At 33.7% G+C, this 19,073-nt stretch overlaps 3 protein-coding genes across 3 annotated transcripts; 2 read left to right on the top strand and 1 right to left on the bottom strand.

Annotated features, from left to right (window-relative positions):
- The first annotated feature begins 383 nt into the window (after positions 1–383).
- LOC108482993 (uncharacterized) lies at positions 384–8,343 on the top strand. Its single transcript, XM_017786147.2, has 25 exons — positions 384–631; positions 746–944; positions 2,993–3,213; positions 3,296–3,401; positions 3,486–3,587; positions 3,737–3,793; positions 3,883–3,961; positions 4,080–4,227; positions 4,382–4,505; positions 4,665–4,833; positions 5,087–5,115; positions 5,260–5,432; positions 5,536–5,638; positions 5,743–5,838; positions 5,928–5,980; positions 6,077–6,200; positions 6,430–6,492; positions 6,618–6,677; positions 6,766–6,927; positions 7,037–7,110; positions 7,193–7,286; positions 7,454–7,590; positions 7,678–7,758; positions 7,847–7,952; positions 8,039–8,343. Exons 2-25 carry the CDS (start codon positions 771–773, stop codon positions 8,123–8,125), a joined length of 2,622 nt encoding a protein of 873 aa, XP_017641636.2. The 5' UTR covers positions 384–631; positions 746–770; the 3' UTR covers positions 8,126–8,343.
- A 933-nt stretch (positions 8,344–9,276) lies between these two features.
- LOC108482994 (60S ribosomal protein L14-1-like) lies at positions 9,277–11,237 on the top strand. Its single transcript, XM_017786148.2, has 5 exons — positions 9,277–9,428; positions 9,537–9,638; positions 10,528–10,657; positions 10,747–10,859; positions 10,977–11,237. The coding sequence occupies exons 1-5, from the start codon at positions 9,426–9,428 to the stop codon at positions 11,037–11,039; spliced, it is 411 nt and encodes a 136-aa protein (XP_017641637.1). The 5' UTR covers positions 9,277–9,425; the 3' UTR covers positions 11,040–11,237.
- Positions 11,238–11,469: 232 nt separating this feature from the next.
- On the bottom strand, positions 11,470–17,785 carry LOC108482992 (PH, RCC1 and FYVE domains-containing protein 1-like). Its single transcript, XM_017786146.2, has 9 exons — positions 17,166–17,785; positions 16,359–16,445; positions 15,665–15,754; positions 15,430–15,516; positions 15,239–15,337; positions 12,924–14,966; positions 12,661–12,807; positions 12,230–12,558; positions 11,470–11,971 (listed from the first exon to the last, which is right to left on the bottom strand). The coding sequence occupies exons 1-9, from the start codon at positions 17,211–17,213 to the stop codon at positions 11,794–11,796; spliced, it is 3,108 nt and encodes a 1,035-aa protein (XP_017641635.1). The 5' UTR covers positions 17,214–17,785; the 3' UTR covers positions 11,470–11,793.
- Positions 17,786–19,073: the final 1,288 nt, after the last annotated feature.

A 19,073-nucleotide genomic window follows, 5' to 3' on the forward strand; every position in this document is an offset into this window, starting at 1 on the left:
CTAGGCCAATTTTGGGTATGTTTCTTTGGCATCGAGTCGTGAAATAAGTCTGATTTAAATCTTCTAATTCCCTTTGTAACAGTACATTATCGACCAAATCGGAGTGCTATAGCTCAAGATATTACCAAAATACAAAATCAGTGTAAATTAGATGTCCATTTCATAAAACTTGTTAAAATTAATCTTTGCTCACTTTTTTATGATTCTCTCACTTAAATCATTCAAAATAAAATAATTAAATTTTTTTAAAAAAATTATGCTTTTATCGAATCTGATTTAAAACACGTGCTTTTAGATGTAATTAAATCGGAAATTACCTTATGTTTTTAATATTTAGTGGGAAGGGAGAGTGATTGATACCAACTTATGGGATTATAACAAATACTAGACTATTTACAGCAGAAAAAACAGTACTCACTGAATCAATACCATCCTCCAATAAATTGAGATAATATTTTTAATGACAATTTTTATGTGCATGAATTATTTTTTAGTCAATGATAATATATTTTAACAAGTCCTGCTGCTTTTTTTTCATATATATATGACCTTGGGGAAAGCAATAAGGGATCCATTGGCCGTTTTTCTTGGCGTTTGGATTTTTCTTTTACGATCTCCTAGCCATTTAAACGTAGGTTTCAAGTTCTTTGTAGTTTTTCCTCAAACATGACAGCTGCATTTCAATTTTTCACTTTTTGACGAAAAATGATAGTTTGGGTCGGGTGTTTTTTGGACGTAAATACAGGTAAAGCAGTGTACCGGCGGCAGTGATGGAAGTGGCCGTGATCGGAGGTGGGATAAAAGGGTTGCTTTCGGCCTACGTACTGGTCAAAGCCGGCGTGGACGTGGTGGTTTACGAGAAAGAAGAACAATTAGGCGGCCATGCAAAGACTGTTAACTTCGACGGCGTTGATTTAGACCTTGGCTTCTTGTTTCTCAATCCAGTAAGGCCTTTTTCTTTGTTATTTATTATTATTATTATTATTATTATTATTATTAAATAAGCATACAATAAAATCAAGTATTTCCTTTTTAATTATAATATCTAAAATTTATTTAAATATTAAAATTATACAAACCATTTTTCTCTTCATATTACATTATAAAAATAGTATTCTTTTTTAAAATACAAATAATTTATCCGAGTTTACTTTCTATTCAATATTTGAAAGGATTTCGACAAAAATAATCTTATAAAGCTAAGTCATTTTATTTGTACTAACCTTAAATTCTTAATAGTATCAAACATTTTCTTCACAAAAAGGATTTGACAAGATATAACGTAATAATTGCTCACTTCATGTTTTAATCATGTGATTGAGAATTAATTACTTTTAAATATACTGCTCATGATAAAAAAATTTAATTTTGCATGTATTTTATTTATTTATTATTGATCCCGTAATTTAATCAATTAAATTGAGAATTAATTATTTAATAATTTTTGAAAATTAATTTTAGTTTAAACTTTGAACTTCATGCAATGATTTGATGGTCAAAAGTATTCATCGCTTTAAGTATGACCTGAGTTTGAGTCACATTAGTCACGTTTATTATGCAAGCTTTACCTTACACCAACTTTACCAAATTAAAATACTACCGCATTAACCAATTTTTTTCAAAACCCAAAAGCTTTTATTTATAAGTAAATAAATAGTTTATGTGTTTTTAAAATTTTAAAATATCTAATATTTATCTTTGTATCAAATTTTTAATTAATTAAATTCAATTAAATTTTTATTACTCATTTTAAATAATTTTTAAATAAATAGAAAACCATACATTTAAAAAAAATTAATTTCAACAAATATTTTGTCTTCGCTTGGCCGTCCACATTTTTTTTTATACTTTAGAAAAATAATGCAATTACATGCACTAACAGCGGGTTGCATTGACAAACTACAAATACTAAGAACAAATTTGATTGAGTCATTTTCTCAATGACTCATATCATCAAATCGATCTCGTCGGTCCGATTAAAAATATTAAAAATTTAAAAAATTTGATTCAATTGATTCAATCAATTTACAATTTAATCGGTTCAACATCACTTTTTCGATTAATTCCCTAATCGATCGATCTAATCTGATTCAATTTAAATAATTTTTATTTTAAACCTGATCAAATTAAAATAAATAAATATAATTTTAGTCAACATTTTATAAAGCCAACCCAATCCGAGTCGAAATTTATTTTTAATTTACATTATTATGTAAAATAAAATTAGAATTATTTTTATTGGGGGTACTAAGATGGCATTGAAGTACCTTTGGATTGGTTCTATAATTCAAGTGGATGTTGAAATCACCTAAAATGACAAATGCTTCCCCATTGTATTGTTGTCAAAGTTATTGAAACAGTTTTTTTTTTGGTCGGATAAAAAAGAAGTTAAATAATTAAAATCAGAATTTTAAAAATTAATTTTAATAATGAAAAAAATATATTAACCTGTCGTTTTACCAGCTCCATTACGCATTTTAAATTATATATATATATATATATATATATAAATGAATAGCTTATCTCTTTGTATTATATAAAATATTAATTATTTGGGAGGGAGCTCACATCCGTGTGTGTACGGACAAATGTGAGCCGTCTCATTATTATAATAATTATAATTATTTAAAATTTAAAATATGTTTTTAAATTTAATTAAAAATAGAAAATAGAAAATTTAATAATTAAATAACTAATTAAAATTTCATAAAAATTAAAGAATATATTTAAAATTTATAAAAATTCAACATTTTTTAAAAATTTCATTTTTATTAGTTTTGAACAATTTATTCAAGGTCGGTTCACTTCTATATCTAGAGCGATTAACAGGTCCGATTCAATTCAAATAGAACATGAAAACAAATGCATGGATTGTATTGTTATGAATTCAAACACTTTTTTTTAATGTTTTTGATGAAGCTATTGTATATATGTTTGTAGCATACGAAACAATGCATGAAATTTATTAGTTGTATGAAATAAAACACGACAGGCAAGATATGCAACACTATTGGATGTGTTCGACAGCCTTGGTGTTGATGTAGAAACATCCGATGTTTCATTCTCTATAAGCCATGACAAAGGCAACAATGGCTATGAATGGTGCAGCCAATATGGATTTTCCAATTACTTTGCTCAAAAGAAGAAACTGTTGAACCCTTTCAATTGGCAAAGCCTCAGAGAGATCATCAAATTCGGCAATGATGTCGAAAGGTTAGCTATTGCCTCTTCCGAGTTATCTTACATTAGTACACGTTTTTATCAAATGAAAAATTTTGGACTTTGTGTGTTGCAGTTACCTTGGATCACTTGAGAACAACCCAGACATTGATCGTACTGAGACCTTGGGACAGTTTATAAACTCAAAGGGCTACTCTGAAAATTTTCAAAACACTTATCTGGTGAGTATTTTATCTCATTATTGAGGGTTTTTTTTTATATTAATTATGGGAATTAATCAATGGAAAATATTGAAATTTGAGTAGGCTCCTATATGTGGTTCAATGTGGTCAAGCTCCAAGGAAGATGTTACGAGCTTTTCAGCTTTTTCCATCCTTTCATTTTGCCGTACTCATCATTTGTACCAGGTGTTTGATTATTTTCCTAAATGCATACTACTTAGTCTTTAGATATGGCTACCATATTGTAGGCTTAATTTGCATTAGACTCTTCCTATATAAAACCCAATGTGTCGGTTTCGATTGTTGATCTTTTTGTTTTCCTTTTCCATCTTCAGCTATTTGGGCAGCCACAGTGGTTGACTATCAAAGGGCACTCACATTTTGTTAAAAGGGTGAGCATTTTTCTAGTTTCCTAAACTCTCCACTTAAGGTTCTATTGATGTAAGCTAATTAGAAGTATAATCCAATTCGATGAAATCAGGTTAGGGAAGTGCTGGAGACTAAAGGTTGTCAATTTAAACTCGGTTGTGAAGTACAATCTGTTTTGCCTGTTGATAATGGTAAGTTTTTGCCTTGAAAACAGTCCATCGTTCAATATTTACCAGGAAAAATATGACGTTTTTCATATCAGAGATTTTACAGACCTCAAAAGATAGTTGTGTATAAATGGATGGACAGGTACCGCCATGGTCTGTGGAGATGGTTTCCAAGAAACTTACAATGGATGCATTATGGCTGTTGATGCTCCCACTGCCCTAAAATTATTAGGAAACCAAGCAACATTTGAAGAAACAAGAGTACTGGGTGCTTTCCAATATGCTACCAGGTACTAAAATTTGTACTCCCTCGTTGATCTATATGCCTTCGAACGTCTCAAAATTAATAAGCATGTATAATCTAATCTATTTTACATGTTCTTTAGTTTATTTAAAGTGAGCTACTAAAATTCATGAAATCTAATCAATTGTTTGTGGTGGCAGTGATATTTTCCTTCACCAGGACAGTACTTTAATGCCACAAAACAAATCAGCTTGGAGTGCATTGAATTTTCTCAATAGTAGCAAAAATAATGCATTCTTAACGTACTGGCTCAATGCACTACAGGTATGTCAAAAAATTAAGTTTGCTAATATTGCCTAACATCTAGGGAAGCATAGAAGATTCTTGCCAGATGCCATTTATTTCATCAGAATGACTAAAATACTTGGTTGTTTATCAAGTTATAACTTGAGTAATGCTGACTGGTTCTTATTCTTTTTTCAGAATATTGGGAAAACAAGTGAGCCATTTTTTGTGACTGTCAATCCAGACCATACCCCAAAGAATACCTTACTTAAGTGGTCAACCGGCCATGCAATTCCCTCTGTTGCTGCATCAAAAGCTTCACTTGAGCTTGGTCAGATTCAGGGAAAGAGAGGAATCTGGTTCTGTGGTGAGATTTTTCCTCATGAAATTAGTTGACATTTTGGACCAAAATTTTGGGGAAAAGTAAATTATCAAGGGATGAAACTAGCTCTTTTAGTACTCTTCTACTAGCTATAGATTAGTGAAGTATTATTGCTACTGCCATTGTGCTGAGATTTCATATTCCTTGTGTTCTAAAACCTTCGTTAGCTGTCATTATAAGATAATAAAGCATCATGTCACCTGCCTCTCATCTGAGTATCTGTTTACAATTATTTCAGGCTATGACTTCAATCAGGATGAACTAAAGGTACCTACCTAGTAATTTCTGTTTGTTTTTAACTCTTACCAATGATTCAATTTTATTTCGGCAAGATAAATTCCTTTAGTTTAGGCTGCAATGAAAGTACAAGAATCCGCAAGGCATTTTTCTAAGGTGCTCTTTTTTTCTCAGGCTGGTATGGATGCTGCACATGGTATCTTGGGAAAGCATTCTTCTGTTCCGCCCAGTCCAAAGAATATGTCACCCTCTTTACCAAAGAATATGTCACCCTCTTTCATGGAAACAACGGCACGCCTCTTTGTTACCAAATTCTTTCAACAATATATATCTATGGGCTGCGTAATGTGAGTTCTTAAATATTATCACTCAATGTTTTAAGCATTTTGTTAGTTCACTGCATGTTTTTCTACTTGAATTTGACACAATTGACCATGTGGCTATCATCAGTTTTTTAGAGGAAGGAGGCAGAATTTTCACTTTCAAAGGAAACATGGAAAAGTGTCCTCTTAAAACAGTTCTGAAAGTGCATAATCCTCAGTTTTACTGGAGGGTACACACCACACATTACTTAATCTTAATTCAGTTGGTTTAGTTGTTAATATTAAACTCTATTGTCACGTTTGCTTATGAGAATTATATGTGCTTTCCCCCCAGATCATGAAAGAAGCTGATATAGGCCTTGCAGACGCATACATCCATGGAGATTTTTCTTTTCTTGATGAAAATGAAGGCCTTCTTAATCTTTTCCGGGTAAGAAAAGGTTATCAAGATCTGTTCCTATACATACAATAAATTAGGTTAGTTATGATTTAACATAATCTTCATTGATAACTTTGCAGATTCTTGTTGCCAATAAAGAGAACTCAGCTGCCTCAGGGTCGACTAAAAGAAGGTTCACTATAAGCTTGAAGAAGAATCTAGATTGCAATACTGGTAGAGTCCATAAATAAAATCGGTTTATTAAGCATGGACATCTATTTGGTTGCAGGACTTGGTGGTCGCCTGCTCTGTTAACAGCTAGTATATCATCTGCCAAGTACTTTATGAAGCATCTCTTAAGACAAAATACTATTACACAAGCTCGTAGGAACATTTCTCGTCATTATGATCTGGTAAGTGATCATGACTCCAATTTCAACGTATTAGAACGACATATTGATTATTCAACCTCCAACATGTTATTTTTATTGCACAGTTGCAAACTCTATCCGGATAACTCTTTGTTAAGGAACTAGTTGTCTTTGTAATTTGGTGTTACCTAGTACTACCAACGTAGAAGACTATTTGCTATAGGATTTATTAAAACAAAGCTAACTAATTCCCTGCTAATTGTGTTTGCAGAGTAATGAACTTTTCTCTCTATACTTGGGCAAAATGATGCAATACTCTTCTGGAGTCTTTAGGGTCAGTATCCCAACTTCTATGATTTTTTTCTTTTAAAGTGTATGAACGAAGGACTTGTTTTCCATGTCATGTTGGGATTTTATCCTTTTCGAGATTTGTGACACTAATATTAAGTTGCTTTACAGACAGGAGAAGAACATTTGGACGTTGCACAGCGAAGAAAAATCAGTTCTCTAATTGAGAAAGTGAGAATCCATGATGGTCTAATCCGCATTCTTCATTTTCCTTTGCTATGATCATTTATTTGATTGTGTTGTTTTCTGATACATATAGACAAGGATAGAGAAATGGCATGAAGTTCTCGACATTGGGTGCGGTTGGGGAAGCTTAGCTATTGAAACTGTGAAAAGAACAGGATGCAAATATACTGGCATCACTCTATCAGAACAGCAACTGAAATATGCTCAAGAAAAAGTGAAGGAAGCTGGACTCGAGGTATCCATGTCTGAAAATGGCTTCTGTCTGCAAACTTCTTGTTCTTTTAGACTTAGTGAAAAAATAATCTGCACCTTCTTTTCCCATATTAACAAGTTCTTATCATCAGGATAACATCAAAATACTTCTCTGTGACTATCGCCAGTTACCTAAGGAACACCAATTTGACAGAATCATATCTGTGTAAGTTATAAATTCCCTCAGTTAACTATAATTAGTAATTAGATGTCATCTAGTTTTAACATTTTGCAATTATATTCTTTAGAGAGATGGTAGAACATGTTGGTGAAGAATATATTGAGGAATTTTACAGATGCTGTGATCAATTACTGAAAGAAGATGGACTTTTCGTTCTTCAGGTAATGTTAAAATGGTGAAAATAGTACTGTTGCCTTTGTATTAGCTTTTATAGTAACTTCAAAACTCCAATTATCTGTTCTTCATTGCTTATTTTTCTACAATATTAGGCCAAAACAATTCATTAATGTCCAAGAGTGGTCTTTTGTTTTGTATTTTTTTTTTTCAGTTCATATCAATCCCAGAGGAGCTTTCCAAAGAAATCCAGCAAACAGCTGGTTTTCTTAAGGAATATATATTCCCTGGTGGAACCCTGCTTTCTTTGGATAGGAATTTATCAGCCATGGCTGCTGCAACAAGATTCAGGTAACATCAATTGTTGTTTAGACAAATCAATCATGCTTTGTCCTTTGTTCTACAACACAAATTGATCAAAGAGTATTGTGAGTGCAGTGTGGAGCAGGTGGAAAACATAGGAATGAGTTATTACCACACACTGAGATGGTGGAGAAAACTTTTCCTGAAAAACACAAGGTACTTGCACATTGTGCCTATTTCGATTCGCACGGAAATCGTCTTTGGGGTTCAATGAAAACTATCATATTCTTGTTTTCCTCCTCAGCAAAGTTCTGGCTTTGGGGTTCGACGAGAAGTTCATGCGGACATGGGAATACTATTTCGATTACTGTGCTGCTGGTTTTAAGACAGGAACCCTTATAGATTACCAGGTAAAACTCCATACATATCTGTTAATGCAATGTGAATCTAAGATGTTAAAGCTAAGATATTAATCCCTTGGTGTATATGATTGCAGGTTGTATTTTCTCGAGCCGGTAATTTCGGTACACTTGGAGATCCATACAAAGGTTTCCCTTCTGCATATTCCTTCATGGATGATTGAACAAAGTGTTTGAATATATGATCACCATACAATGATTCAACCAGCTGGATCAAACTGGTACCAGTGTTTACCTAGTCCCCTGCTTTTGTTTAGTTATGGTTTTCGTTTCGTTGCGAAAAAGAAATAAGCAAATAATGTATGTTAATAATGAAATGTTTGTATCTGGTATATCTATACTGGTTGGATTTTATGTATGGAGATCTGTTTCTTTTTAAGAATTGTTGCCTTGTTCATAACTTATGCATGACATGAATGCATGCATGCATGTATATGTCTCGAGATTTTGAGTGTTAACATAATACCGCACTCTGTTCAAAATGTCTGGATACCATTACCTGACATGAATATGACTGAACTATTGATGTCCAGACCTAAATTTAAAAAAATGACATGAACATGATGACACTAAGAAGTTACAAAATACACTATTCCTTTGGACTCTAGCTCAATGGCAATGCCATTGCTTTGCATTCACCTTGTCATTTAGTTTTGGTCAAATTTTGATATCAGTCCTTATACTTGAGTGAATTTTGAGATTTAGTCAAAGTAATTAAAAAAGTATTTTTACACTTTCGATATAAAAATCCTAGTTGAATAGTTGACATTCAAGAGTGAATTCAGGAATGTTGTATCAAGAGGGTCGAGATAAAATTATAAAATTTTAGAGGGGCCAAAGCTAAAAAAAATATTGAAAAGTCTTAAATTGAATTATTAATTTTTTTAAATAGCCACAAAAGCTAATTTTCCATTTAATCAAAAGCCGAAAATGACGTAAATTGAAGTATTACTTTTGAGAGGGCCCGAATTGAAAATTTTCCATTAATCAATCGCCTTTATTATGATCCAAAACAAAAGAAATTTATTATTGAGTAATGGTAAGCAAATTTTGATGAAATATTAATGAGGTTAACGATTAAAATTAATTTTAATTTGTTTAAGTATAAAATCTAAAATCTATAATTTTTATAAAAATTAAAAATTTTAAAGCTTCACATCATTATATCTTAATAGAATTCAAGTTTAGAGTTTGTTTGTTTAAAAAGAATTCAAGTTTAGAGAGTGAATCAAGAAAAATTACCAAATTTCAGAATTAATGTGAAAAATTCAAGGACTAAATTAAGAAAAATAACCAAGTTCAAGGACTAAATATCGCTTTATCCCAAAAAACCTAGTTGACCAACGTTTAAGAATCCTCTATTAAACCACTCTGTAATATATAAACCCTAACTCCTCTATTTTAATTCCCTCTCCGCCACTCTCTTCCATATACAACACTATCTCACACACACAAACACCAAAAATGGTGAGTTCTTTTTTTTTTTTTTCAATATCAACTAAAGTTACTATTTTTTTCCATGTTTCTTAGTCGTTTACCTGCATTTTTAATTTTTTTTTTCTTTGATTGTTGCAGCCGTTTAAGAGATACGTCGAGATCGGGAGAGTGGCTCTCGTTAACTACGGCAAAGACTACGGCAAGTTGGTCGTCATCGTTGATGTCGTCGACCAGAACAGGGTATGTTTCTTTTCTTTTCCCCAGATTTTATATAGAATATGGCATTTTGCTTTTTTATCTTTTTGTAGTCAATATATAATGGGTGTTTTAAGGGGGAATTTCAATGTTTACATCATGATTTTTAGGGTTTTTAATGGATTTTGTTCCTTAGATTGATTTTAATTTGTGGTTTTTGTTGCTCTAGAGTTTGGATAAAAATGGATTCTCAATGTTTATATTTTTATTCATGGGCGGTTGATGCAGAAATGAATCTGCCTTGTGCCATGTGCTATTTTCAAGGTTTTTAGAACCTGACCGGTGGTGGAATTAGTCAAGCGACCTGTCTGTCCGGCTTGATTGAATAAATCATTAAAAAATCATAAAAACATTAAAAATCTGGTTCAACCTCTTCGTAGCAGTTCCCGGGTCAATTGGTTCAATGTACCACTCCAGACCGCTGCCTTGGTCAGTCTGATCCGGTTCAAACAACCTTAGGTATTTTAAGACCTGTGCTAACCCTAAGTTCTTGGACTTAGGAGAGAATGGTGGATATAAGTATGTTTTAAGATTGCATGATAATTTTTCCCGTATATTTGGAGGGTCAGGACTGTGTTACCCATCTCGGATTTGAGGTGTTTGTGTCGGACAAGGATATCTCTAGAAGAAAACTGAAACATTCGGAGAAAAACATTGGTCTAACTTTATATGGATTAGGTGTGAATGTTTGTTACTGCATTCGTTGACCCGGTTAATAATGGTACATATATGCATGCCATTTTACATGATTAGCAATGTTAGCTTAGAGAAAGGATAAATGTGGAGCTTTATCTGCCAGCGAGTCTAGTTGAAGTTCTATAGGTGTTATTTGGAGATGTGCGTGTAAGAAGTGACTGTATCTTTTATATGGCAGGCACTTGTTGATGCCCCGGATATGGTAAGAGGCCAAATGAACTTCAAGAGGCTTACATTGACAGATATCACAATTGACATTCCCCGTGTTCCTAAGAAGAAGACATTGATCGAAGCTATGGAGAAGGCTGGTAAGGATGACGACAGCTTTCACCAGCATTTGCAATGTCATTTCTTGAAGATATGTTTTCTTTCTTATCACTCTTATGTTAACTTGCAGATGTTAAGAACAAATGGGAAAGTAGCTCGTGGGGTAGAAAGTTGATTGTCCAGAAGAGAAGAGCATCTCTCAACGACTTCGACAGGTTCAAGCTTATGTTGGCTAAGATCAAGGTCAGTTTCTGATACACCCCCTATTGTGTCTACCCGTTTGATACCAGAGTTCTTTTCTTGAAAACACTTACTCAAAACTTCAATCGAAGCTTGACGAGCTGTAATACGGTTTTGCAGAGGTCTGGAGTCATCAAGCAAGAACTTGCTAAGCTGAAAAAGGAGAATGCATCTTCAATTTGATATTGAATCATGGATTTTTGTTAGTTTTTGTCATCAAACATTCTGCAGGTTTTTCTTTTATGTAATTTTTTATTTTATTTACAAATGGTTAAAAAGATTAAAGATCAGTTGAGAGATCTTTGTTTGCTATATTACATATTTTATAGTGAGTTTAATAGCAGGATATTGCTTTGTTTGCTGCAATTTTTCTTATCAAAACTTCTGGTATTTCTTTATATTCCCTTTATAGCATAATGAAAAATAAGACACGTAAGCTGTTTAAGCTTATAAGCTTCAAAATAAAAAGTTTTGATGTATTGTTTAGACAAACTCGAGCTACTCAAGCTAGATATCGAGTTAATTATCTTACCTTAGTTTATGTGTGTATATATAAGTTTTGCTGATAATAAATATTAACCATTCATTCATTTTATTTTCCTATATATATGTATTTGTGTATATAAAAGCATGCATTTATAAAGTAATAAAACAGTGTCCAATACAACCAAGCATTTGGTTTAAATGATTAATACATGATCAAAACAAAAAGAATAAGAAACAAAGAATGAGTAACAAACAGTTACGTGTACCTTCTTTTCTTCCCTTAAAGTGATGGAAATTCCTTGTATCCTAATTTATCCATTAGCTAAATCCTTTTTTTCTAAAACCGAATACATCCGCTAATTGTTGATCCGTAATATTGCTGCAATCGCGAATCAAGATAGCCACTTTATATTTTTTCTATTCTACATTACCAAGTTTTATGAAACTAAGTTTAAGGAGGAGGTGCTGCTTCAGTGGTTTCATCAACAACTGGTTGTGGTGGTGGTTGAGTAAGGGATAATGCCGTTGAAGAAGCCGGTTTAGTTGCATGTGGACTGTACCTTTTAAGCACCCTATCTTTATTTTTGCTCCACCATTCTTCAGCTTGTGTCTCATCAAACCTTCGTTTGCTGTGAAAAGAAAAAGAATGTTGGAGTCGATATGAGGCAGTGAGATTAAGACCTCATCATGCAAATCAATAGGTGTCCATGGTACAATTCTCATGTGTATGTTCGTGTCTGTGCGATGCATGTATATGCAAAATCGAGTGAGACAAAGATGTGGAGCTATTTCAGAACTAGTTCTACATATCCAACCATGTTTACCTGCAGTAAGATTGTAAGCAAAATCAAAAATCTATAACTTGCCCTGGACCTGTCTAAAAGTACCTGAATCTAACTCGTCTGAAGATCTTCCCTCCATTTCGATGATTAACATAAGTGATGTAGACTCCAGGTTCGAATTGCTCGGTAATTTCTTTTTCTACACCACCTCTAACCGCTGAAGCCTCGGATGATCTTGATTCGTTTTCTGAGCTATAGTTAGATGGTACAGCTGTGGTGTCCACACTATACTCCATCCTCTGATCATTTGAAGACTCCATTGAAGCTTCAGTTGTTCCATGAGTTTTTAAGAATGCTTCACCTTGTGTATTCATAGCTTTAAGGGTTTCACTTTCAGAAACATCAGAAGGCAACTTCTCTATTATTTCCTTCAACTGTATAACAATATCGAATTGTACTATCAGTAGGTATTGTTGTAGATGGTGCCGATTTATGTCTAAAGGCAAACTGAAATGTTGAGTTAAAACTTAATGTACCTGATCTGTGATGGATTTCACAACTTCCTTGGCCTCTTTAAACTTGGATGATTCCTTTACAGCATATGAAGCAGATTCTTGAGCATTTTTCCGTAGTTTCAGAATCTCCATGTCTTGCGTATCACATTTCTGCTTCAAACTTTTTACCTGTTATCACTCAAAAAGTAGAGAAAAAAAAATTACTTTTGATGGCAAGCTGCATGGATAACACAAGCAGTGTGTATTGATCATAACAGAACAGCAAATAGGTAAATCACTGGTACTTGATTTTGCAATTTTGACACTTCTTGGTTCAGAAGTTCATTTGACTTCCTCAGGCTTTCGATAACGTTCTTTGAAAATGTATTTGTACTGGAGCGTGGAGGACTTGGTCGCCTTGAGTACGGTGAACTAGATCTTGAGTTAATAGGGGACTGAGTTGGTGGTGTTGCTGGAGGAGTAGCCGGTTTAAAAGCATTTTGAAAAGCAACAAATGTACTTGGAAGTCCGACATCTCTAAGCAGTAACGTCGATGGGACTTGGGAACCTCGCATTTGAGAAGCAGCATCGAATCGAGTCCCGGGTTTACCTGTCATTATCTCAAGGTATTTGACCAGTTCTGTGTTGGGAGAGAGTAAAAGCCTGGAAGACCTTATCTCTCCTCTATCTAATCTTTCCCTGCCATCAATTGAGGGACGTGGACCAGCAGATTTTCTATTCAAATTTGACGCATTTCCAACTTCAGCAGATTTCAGTTTTATGTAGCAAGCATCGCAAACGCGATGAGGTTTTCCAGGAGTTGGAGCCAATGCTGCTTTCAATGCTTTCTTGGAACTGCAAGCATGGCAATGCACCAGTCCGCAATTGTAACAATTGTGCCTCTTTCTAGTGAAACCAAATGCCTGCCGGCAGCCAGAGCAAACTGACTGGTCAGCACCCGATACCCATTTATGGATGCATATACAGGAAGTGAAGTTTGAACCACATGATATATTTTTGACATGTCTATCCTTCAATGATTCAATCAGTGTTGGAGTTCTTCTATCTTCTATGTCACCATGTCCTAGTCTTCCATTGGCACCTCTTCCCCAAGTGAATACTTCACTTCTTGATGTCAGTACAGCAACGTGATATGCTCCGCAAGAAATTTCTTCCACGAATTCACCTACCAGTTTTTCTTGTACCAGGCATGGTAATTTTCCATCAGAACCTGGGTTGCCTAGTTGACCATATGCAGTACCCCCCATGGTAAAAACATGACCTGATGAAGTAAGTGCAACTGTAATAGTATGTCCGCAGGCTAGCTGGTGGAAGTTGTAGTCGATTAGTGAAGAGACGCAGGTTGGAAGTAGATAAGTTTCTTTATTTCCATGACCCAGCCGGTGTTTATCGCCATCACCCCAGGTGAACAACTTTCTCGATGAAATGTTAGCACCGGACTGGCCTGAAACCTCGACAATGGCTGCTGTATGCCATACCCCACATGCAACTTTAATAGTCTTTAGGCCATTCAACAGTTGAACTTCTTTTGGATATGCAGCACTTTCCCTATCTCCATGGCCCAAAACACCAAATGTTCCATCACCGAATGTAAATAGCTTGCCATTAGAAGTTGCCAGAGCTGAATGCCAAGTGCCGCATGCAATGGATAAGACTTGCAGTCCTTCTAATGCCCCAGAAACTCTCTTTGGGATCCAATGGCTAACATCGGTGCCATGGCCAAGGAGTCTAGCATTATGAGTACCATCACCCCAAGTGAATAAATCACCAGCTGTAGATACAACACATGTATGATATTCTCCGGATGCAACAAATTCCACATTAGTTACTGCCAAGAACTCAACTAATCGGGGGCGGCTAAAGTCTTTTTCAATTCCATGGCCAAGTCTGCCACCTGATTCCTCACCCCAGGTGAAAACTTCACCCTGCTTTGTTACGAGAGCAATATGTCTTACACCACAAGCTATCTGATGAACATCAAGGACTACATTTGATTCCAGGGGCTTAGGACTTAGCACATCGATTTTTGGTGAAACTGCGCTTACAGTCCCATCTGATCCGTCAGCCCAAACGTCTCCCCATACGTAAACATCACCTAATGATTCTATGTCATCTGGACCCCCAGATCCAACACTTGAACAGCTAGGAGTGCTTGAAACACTAAGTCGGAAACCATCTGCACCGCTAGATCTCACCTGCATACTTGCACGTTCTGACCCCGCATCTGAGCCCCCAAGATCTATAGACGCACTACTGCTGGCAATACTAGGGCTGAAATCTAGAGCTACACCAAATGGGCGACCATTTTGAAAGAAACTGTCTTGTAGCTGTCACAAATGATATTGAAGTCAGTCAATAAAGATACAAATCTAATGAGCACGCAACAAATATAGGCATACATTCACTAAACTCTTATAACTATAATGGACACTCGACCTGTATACATCGTCCAAAAGACCGTATCAAATGCAATTTTTAGTTATTCTTTCCTAGAAATATGTCAGACAGATTGTTCCACTTTAAATCAGGGCAAAGCTCTCTCCTAATCGATGAATTACAGTTCTGTTATATGCATATGTATGTGGAAAGCAGAACTCACATCACTTAAATCACTTTTGGCTCGCCTATTTCGATTTTGTCCAATCAATGCCTTAAGACCTGCTAACCACACTTCAGCCTCAGCTTTGTCCTTGCAGATCTATTGAGGTAGACAACAGCAATCACTGTATTCAAATTTACCATTCAACTAATATAAAATAAATAGCAGATTACCTGATAACTGGTACTAACCAAGTCAAGAGATCTATCACCGTTATTATATAGAAGTGAAAATGACAAGTACTCCTTTTCCGGGCGCAAAAATCTTCTAAAAACAGCCTGTAGAATTTAGCAAACTGTGGTTTTAACCCTTTTTTTTCTTTTCTTTGCATTGAAATCTTAGTGATATGACATAGAAAAATAAGGCTATTTAAACTACAACATTCACCATTAACTGGGAAAAATGAAAAGCCGAAATTAAACTTACAGTTCTCTGTCCAGGAAGGATACGAGTGACAGAGCTTAATTTTAGATTCTTCTCTTCTCCATGTGATAACCATCTTAATGTCGTTTCATCCTGTTAATACAGCTAAAACTGAAATCATATATGCACTTAAGATTACTGAGAGAACTGTATATGCTTTTCTATTAATACCTGCTTTCTAAGATAACACACACCCATATGCACATGCATATATGTATATGTATTTGTATGACTTAGAGCTACATAAATGCCCCTCTTGCTTATCTATGTTACTCGAACTTATTCAAACAAATTATGTGAAGAACTTATCTATAGTTGGTCATCAAACTTAAAATGTCAGCCATCCACTAAGATAAGTTATGACCTTGATTCACACATCATCACAAGTCCAAAATGCTAAGCCCAGATGATTGTACTACAACAAAAATCCATATTATAGAACTACAAACACCTTGTAAGTATGTTACTCCGACTCTTCATTTTTTACTCGTGTCCTATGCCTATCTGAACATGAATATGGGAATATAACCTTCTAAAAATCCTCCAAATTTGTAGAAAAACATAGAACATACTAGTGCCAGAACGAACTAGTATCTAACACTTACATCCAAGTTCGAGTAACATAGAACGATAATGCATTTATTCCACAGCCAAAAGTACATTGATATATAATGAGATTGAAGAGAGAGTAACTCACCGGGGAAAGTCTAAATGCTCGAAACTTAGGTTTTCCTTTACGGCTATATTTGAGTAGTTGAGTGCCCTTTTTCAAAGTAATAATTGCCTTCAAAACAAAGGGTAAGAAATCAAAAATAAACAACACATACAAGTAGATCAAAATCTTTTGGATTATTATAGAATCCTCTTACTTTCATCTAAATATAAACAAACACACATATGAGAAAGGATTTAATTATATCAATATAAAATTAATTTAGCTTTAGATAGTTTTGATCATTTTTTGTACCTTTTATATTCGCTAATCAAATTATTATATTTTATCGTCTATTCATATAAATTCAAATTGCAAGTAAATGAAGAATGTTTAAACTATTTTCAACCTTTAAACCTCTAAAAATATTATTGATTGGTATTATAGAGATGTTTAATCAATTGTAAACTATATATACTTTGAGCATGGTTATATTATCAAATCCATATAATTGTACTCATCATACACATAAATTTTCATATTAATCCAATATATATAGTATTTATTGAGATCATTATTCTTAGATAATATTAAAATTAGTCATTTAACATATGAAATAAAACATTCAAATTATACAAATACAAATCATACAAAAAATTCAAAAAATTCTAAATTAATTTTATACTGATTCCTCTCCACTATCATCAAATAATGGCATTAGTATACAAGGAGATAATATATTTATTTCCTTTCTAATTTTTTCATAATCGGAGAATCCATAGAAGATTTTATTCAAATATCACTTGAATATGAATGTCAAATACGAATGCTTTAAAAAAAAAGGGAAATTACTTGCTCAATGTCGCGTTCAGAATTGCCATAATGAACAAGATCTGCCATTCCATTTAAAAGGAAACCGGGAAAGACGAAGGTACTCAATCATCAGGTAGTGAAATGGCGGCTCCCTTGACCTTGTCTTCATAGATGCATGTGGCCGTTCATCAAACAATCAAAATCCCCAAGTTTACTACACCTTCATCCAAAAAAAAACTCACCACTAGTCTATCATCAATGATAATAAGAACCCTAATTTCCAAACTCAAAATACATGACCCCAATGGCATATTTATTTGAATTAGGATTTGGTTGTTGATTGATTGATGATTTGGTGTGGAAATGGATTGGAGAGAATGAGAAAAAAAACAGAGTGAGGGAGAAGTGGCGAAATGAGAGGAGAGTAAGTGGTGAAAGGGAGAGAAAGGAGACATTTTCGCTCTACTTTTCTTGCTCCCAAGTTTTCTTCTTCTAACTAACTTAACCTCCTCCAAATTTTCTTTCTCTTTCCTTTTATTTTCCACTTGGCCAAACATAAAATTCTACTTTTATATAAATACGAGTTTTAAAATTTAGTCCCTAAATTTTAAAATATTTTATATACATTTTCAAACTATCCATCTTATATCAATTAGGAACGAAAATAGAAAATTATCTTTAGTGGGCTAAATATGAACCATAAAATTTTTGGGAGAGTCACAATCCAATTTTACTATTATATTAATTTCTAATTTCATAAATTTCTAAAGGACTAAAATGCATATTTAACATTTTTGTGAGGAGGGGCAAGGCCACTGCCTATCCCCTTATCCCCTTGTCTACACCCTTGATATATAATGAGGAAGGGACTAAAATCATTAATTTAACCATTATATTAGACATTACATCTCATGTAGTATAATTTAAAATGAATATTGTAAAAATGGGTTTTAAAAATCTTGTAATTGAGGTTTATTGTAACTTTTATAGAAACTTTATCACTCACTCTCTCTCTCTCTCTTTTTTTTACCTTTATTTTTAGTTTTTACTTGTAATAGTTATGTGACAAGGTTTTGCCTTACTTTACAATTTTCATTTTAAATTATGCTATATAAAATTTAATGTAACGTCCCCCTACCCGAGACCGTTGCCGGAGTCAAGCAGGAGACATTACAAAACTTATCTTAGCACTTAAACAGTTTTCGTAGTAAACTATCCATCTGCGTCACGGTCGCTAAAAAAATCATATCTCGAGTTACGAAACTCGAAATCCAATTCCGTAAATTTTTCCTGAAAATAGACTCATATATCTACTTACTAATTTTTTCCTAGAATTTTTGGTCAGGCCAATTAGTACAGTTTATTAGAAAAGTTCTCCCCTATTTCAGGGTTCGGCTACTCTGACCCTTGTGCACTACGAATCAAATTTCTTCCTGTACAGAAATCCAATGACTATTCCATTTGTTTCAATTAAAAATAGACACAATAAGGAATCCATACAAATAAAGTTTGAGTCCTAATTCTTAATACACAATTTATGGTGAATTTCTAAAGTCAGAACATGGAATCCAGAAATTGTTCTAACCCTGTTTCACCAAAATGTAAATATCTCATAAAACGCAACTCTTTTACCTATTTTTTTTCTTCCACATAAAAATAGATTCATTAAGCTTCAATTACATATTTTATTCATCATCTAATTCACTTTATACTATTTTTGTTATATTTTCAAAGTTGGACTACTGTTACTGTCCAAATCTGTTTTAGTATAAAATGTTGATAACTAAGTTTATAACATCTTCATTTCTTCTCTCTACAACATTTACCAACAATTCCTCTTATTACTCTTCACTAACATATCAAAACATACCATACTTAAGGTTTTGGTAACATTTACAAAACATACCAAAATATCACTTAACAACTTAGATACTTTCAAAATGACCA

The sequence above is a fragment of the Gossypium arboreum genome, chromosome 1 (genome assembly GCF_025698485.1).
Source record: "Gossypium arboreum isolate Shixiya-1 chromosome 1, ASM2569848v2, whole genome shotgun sequence".
Taxonomy (NCBI): Eukaryota; Viridiplantae; Streptophyta; class Magnoliopsida; order Malvales; family Malvaceae; genus Gossypium; species Gossypium arboreum.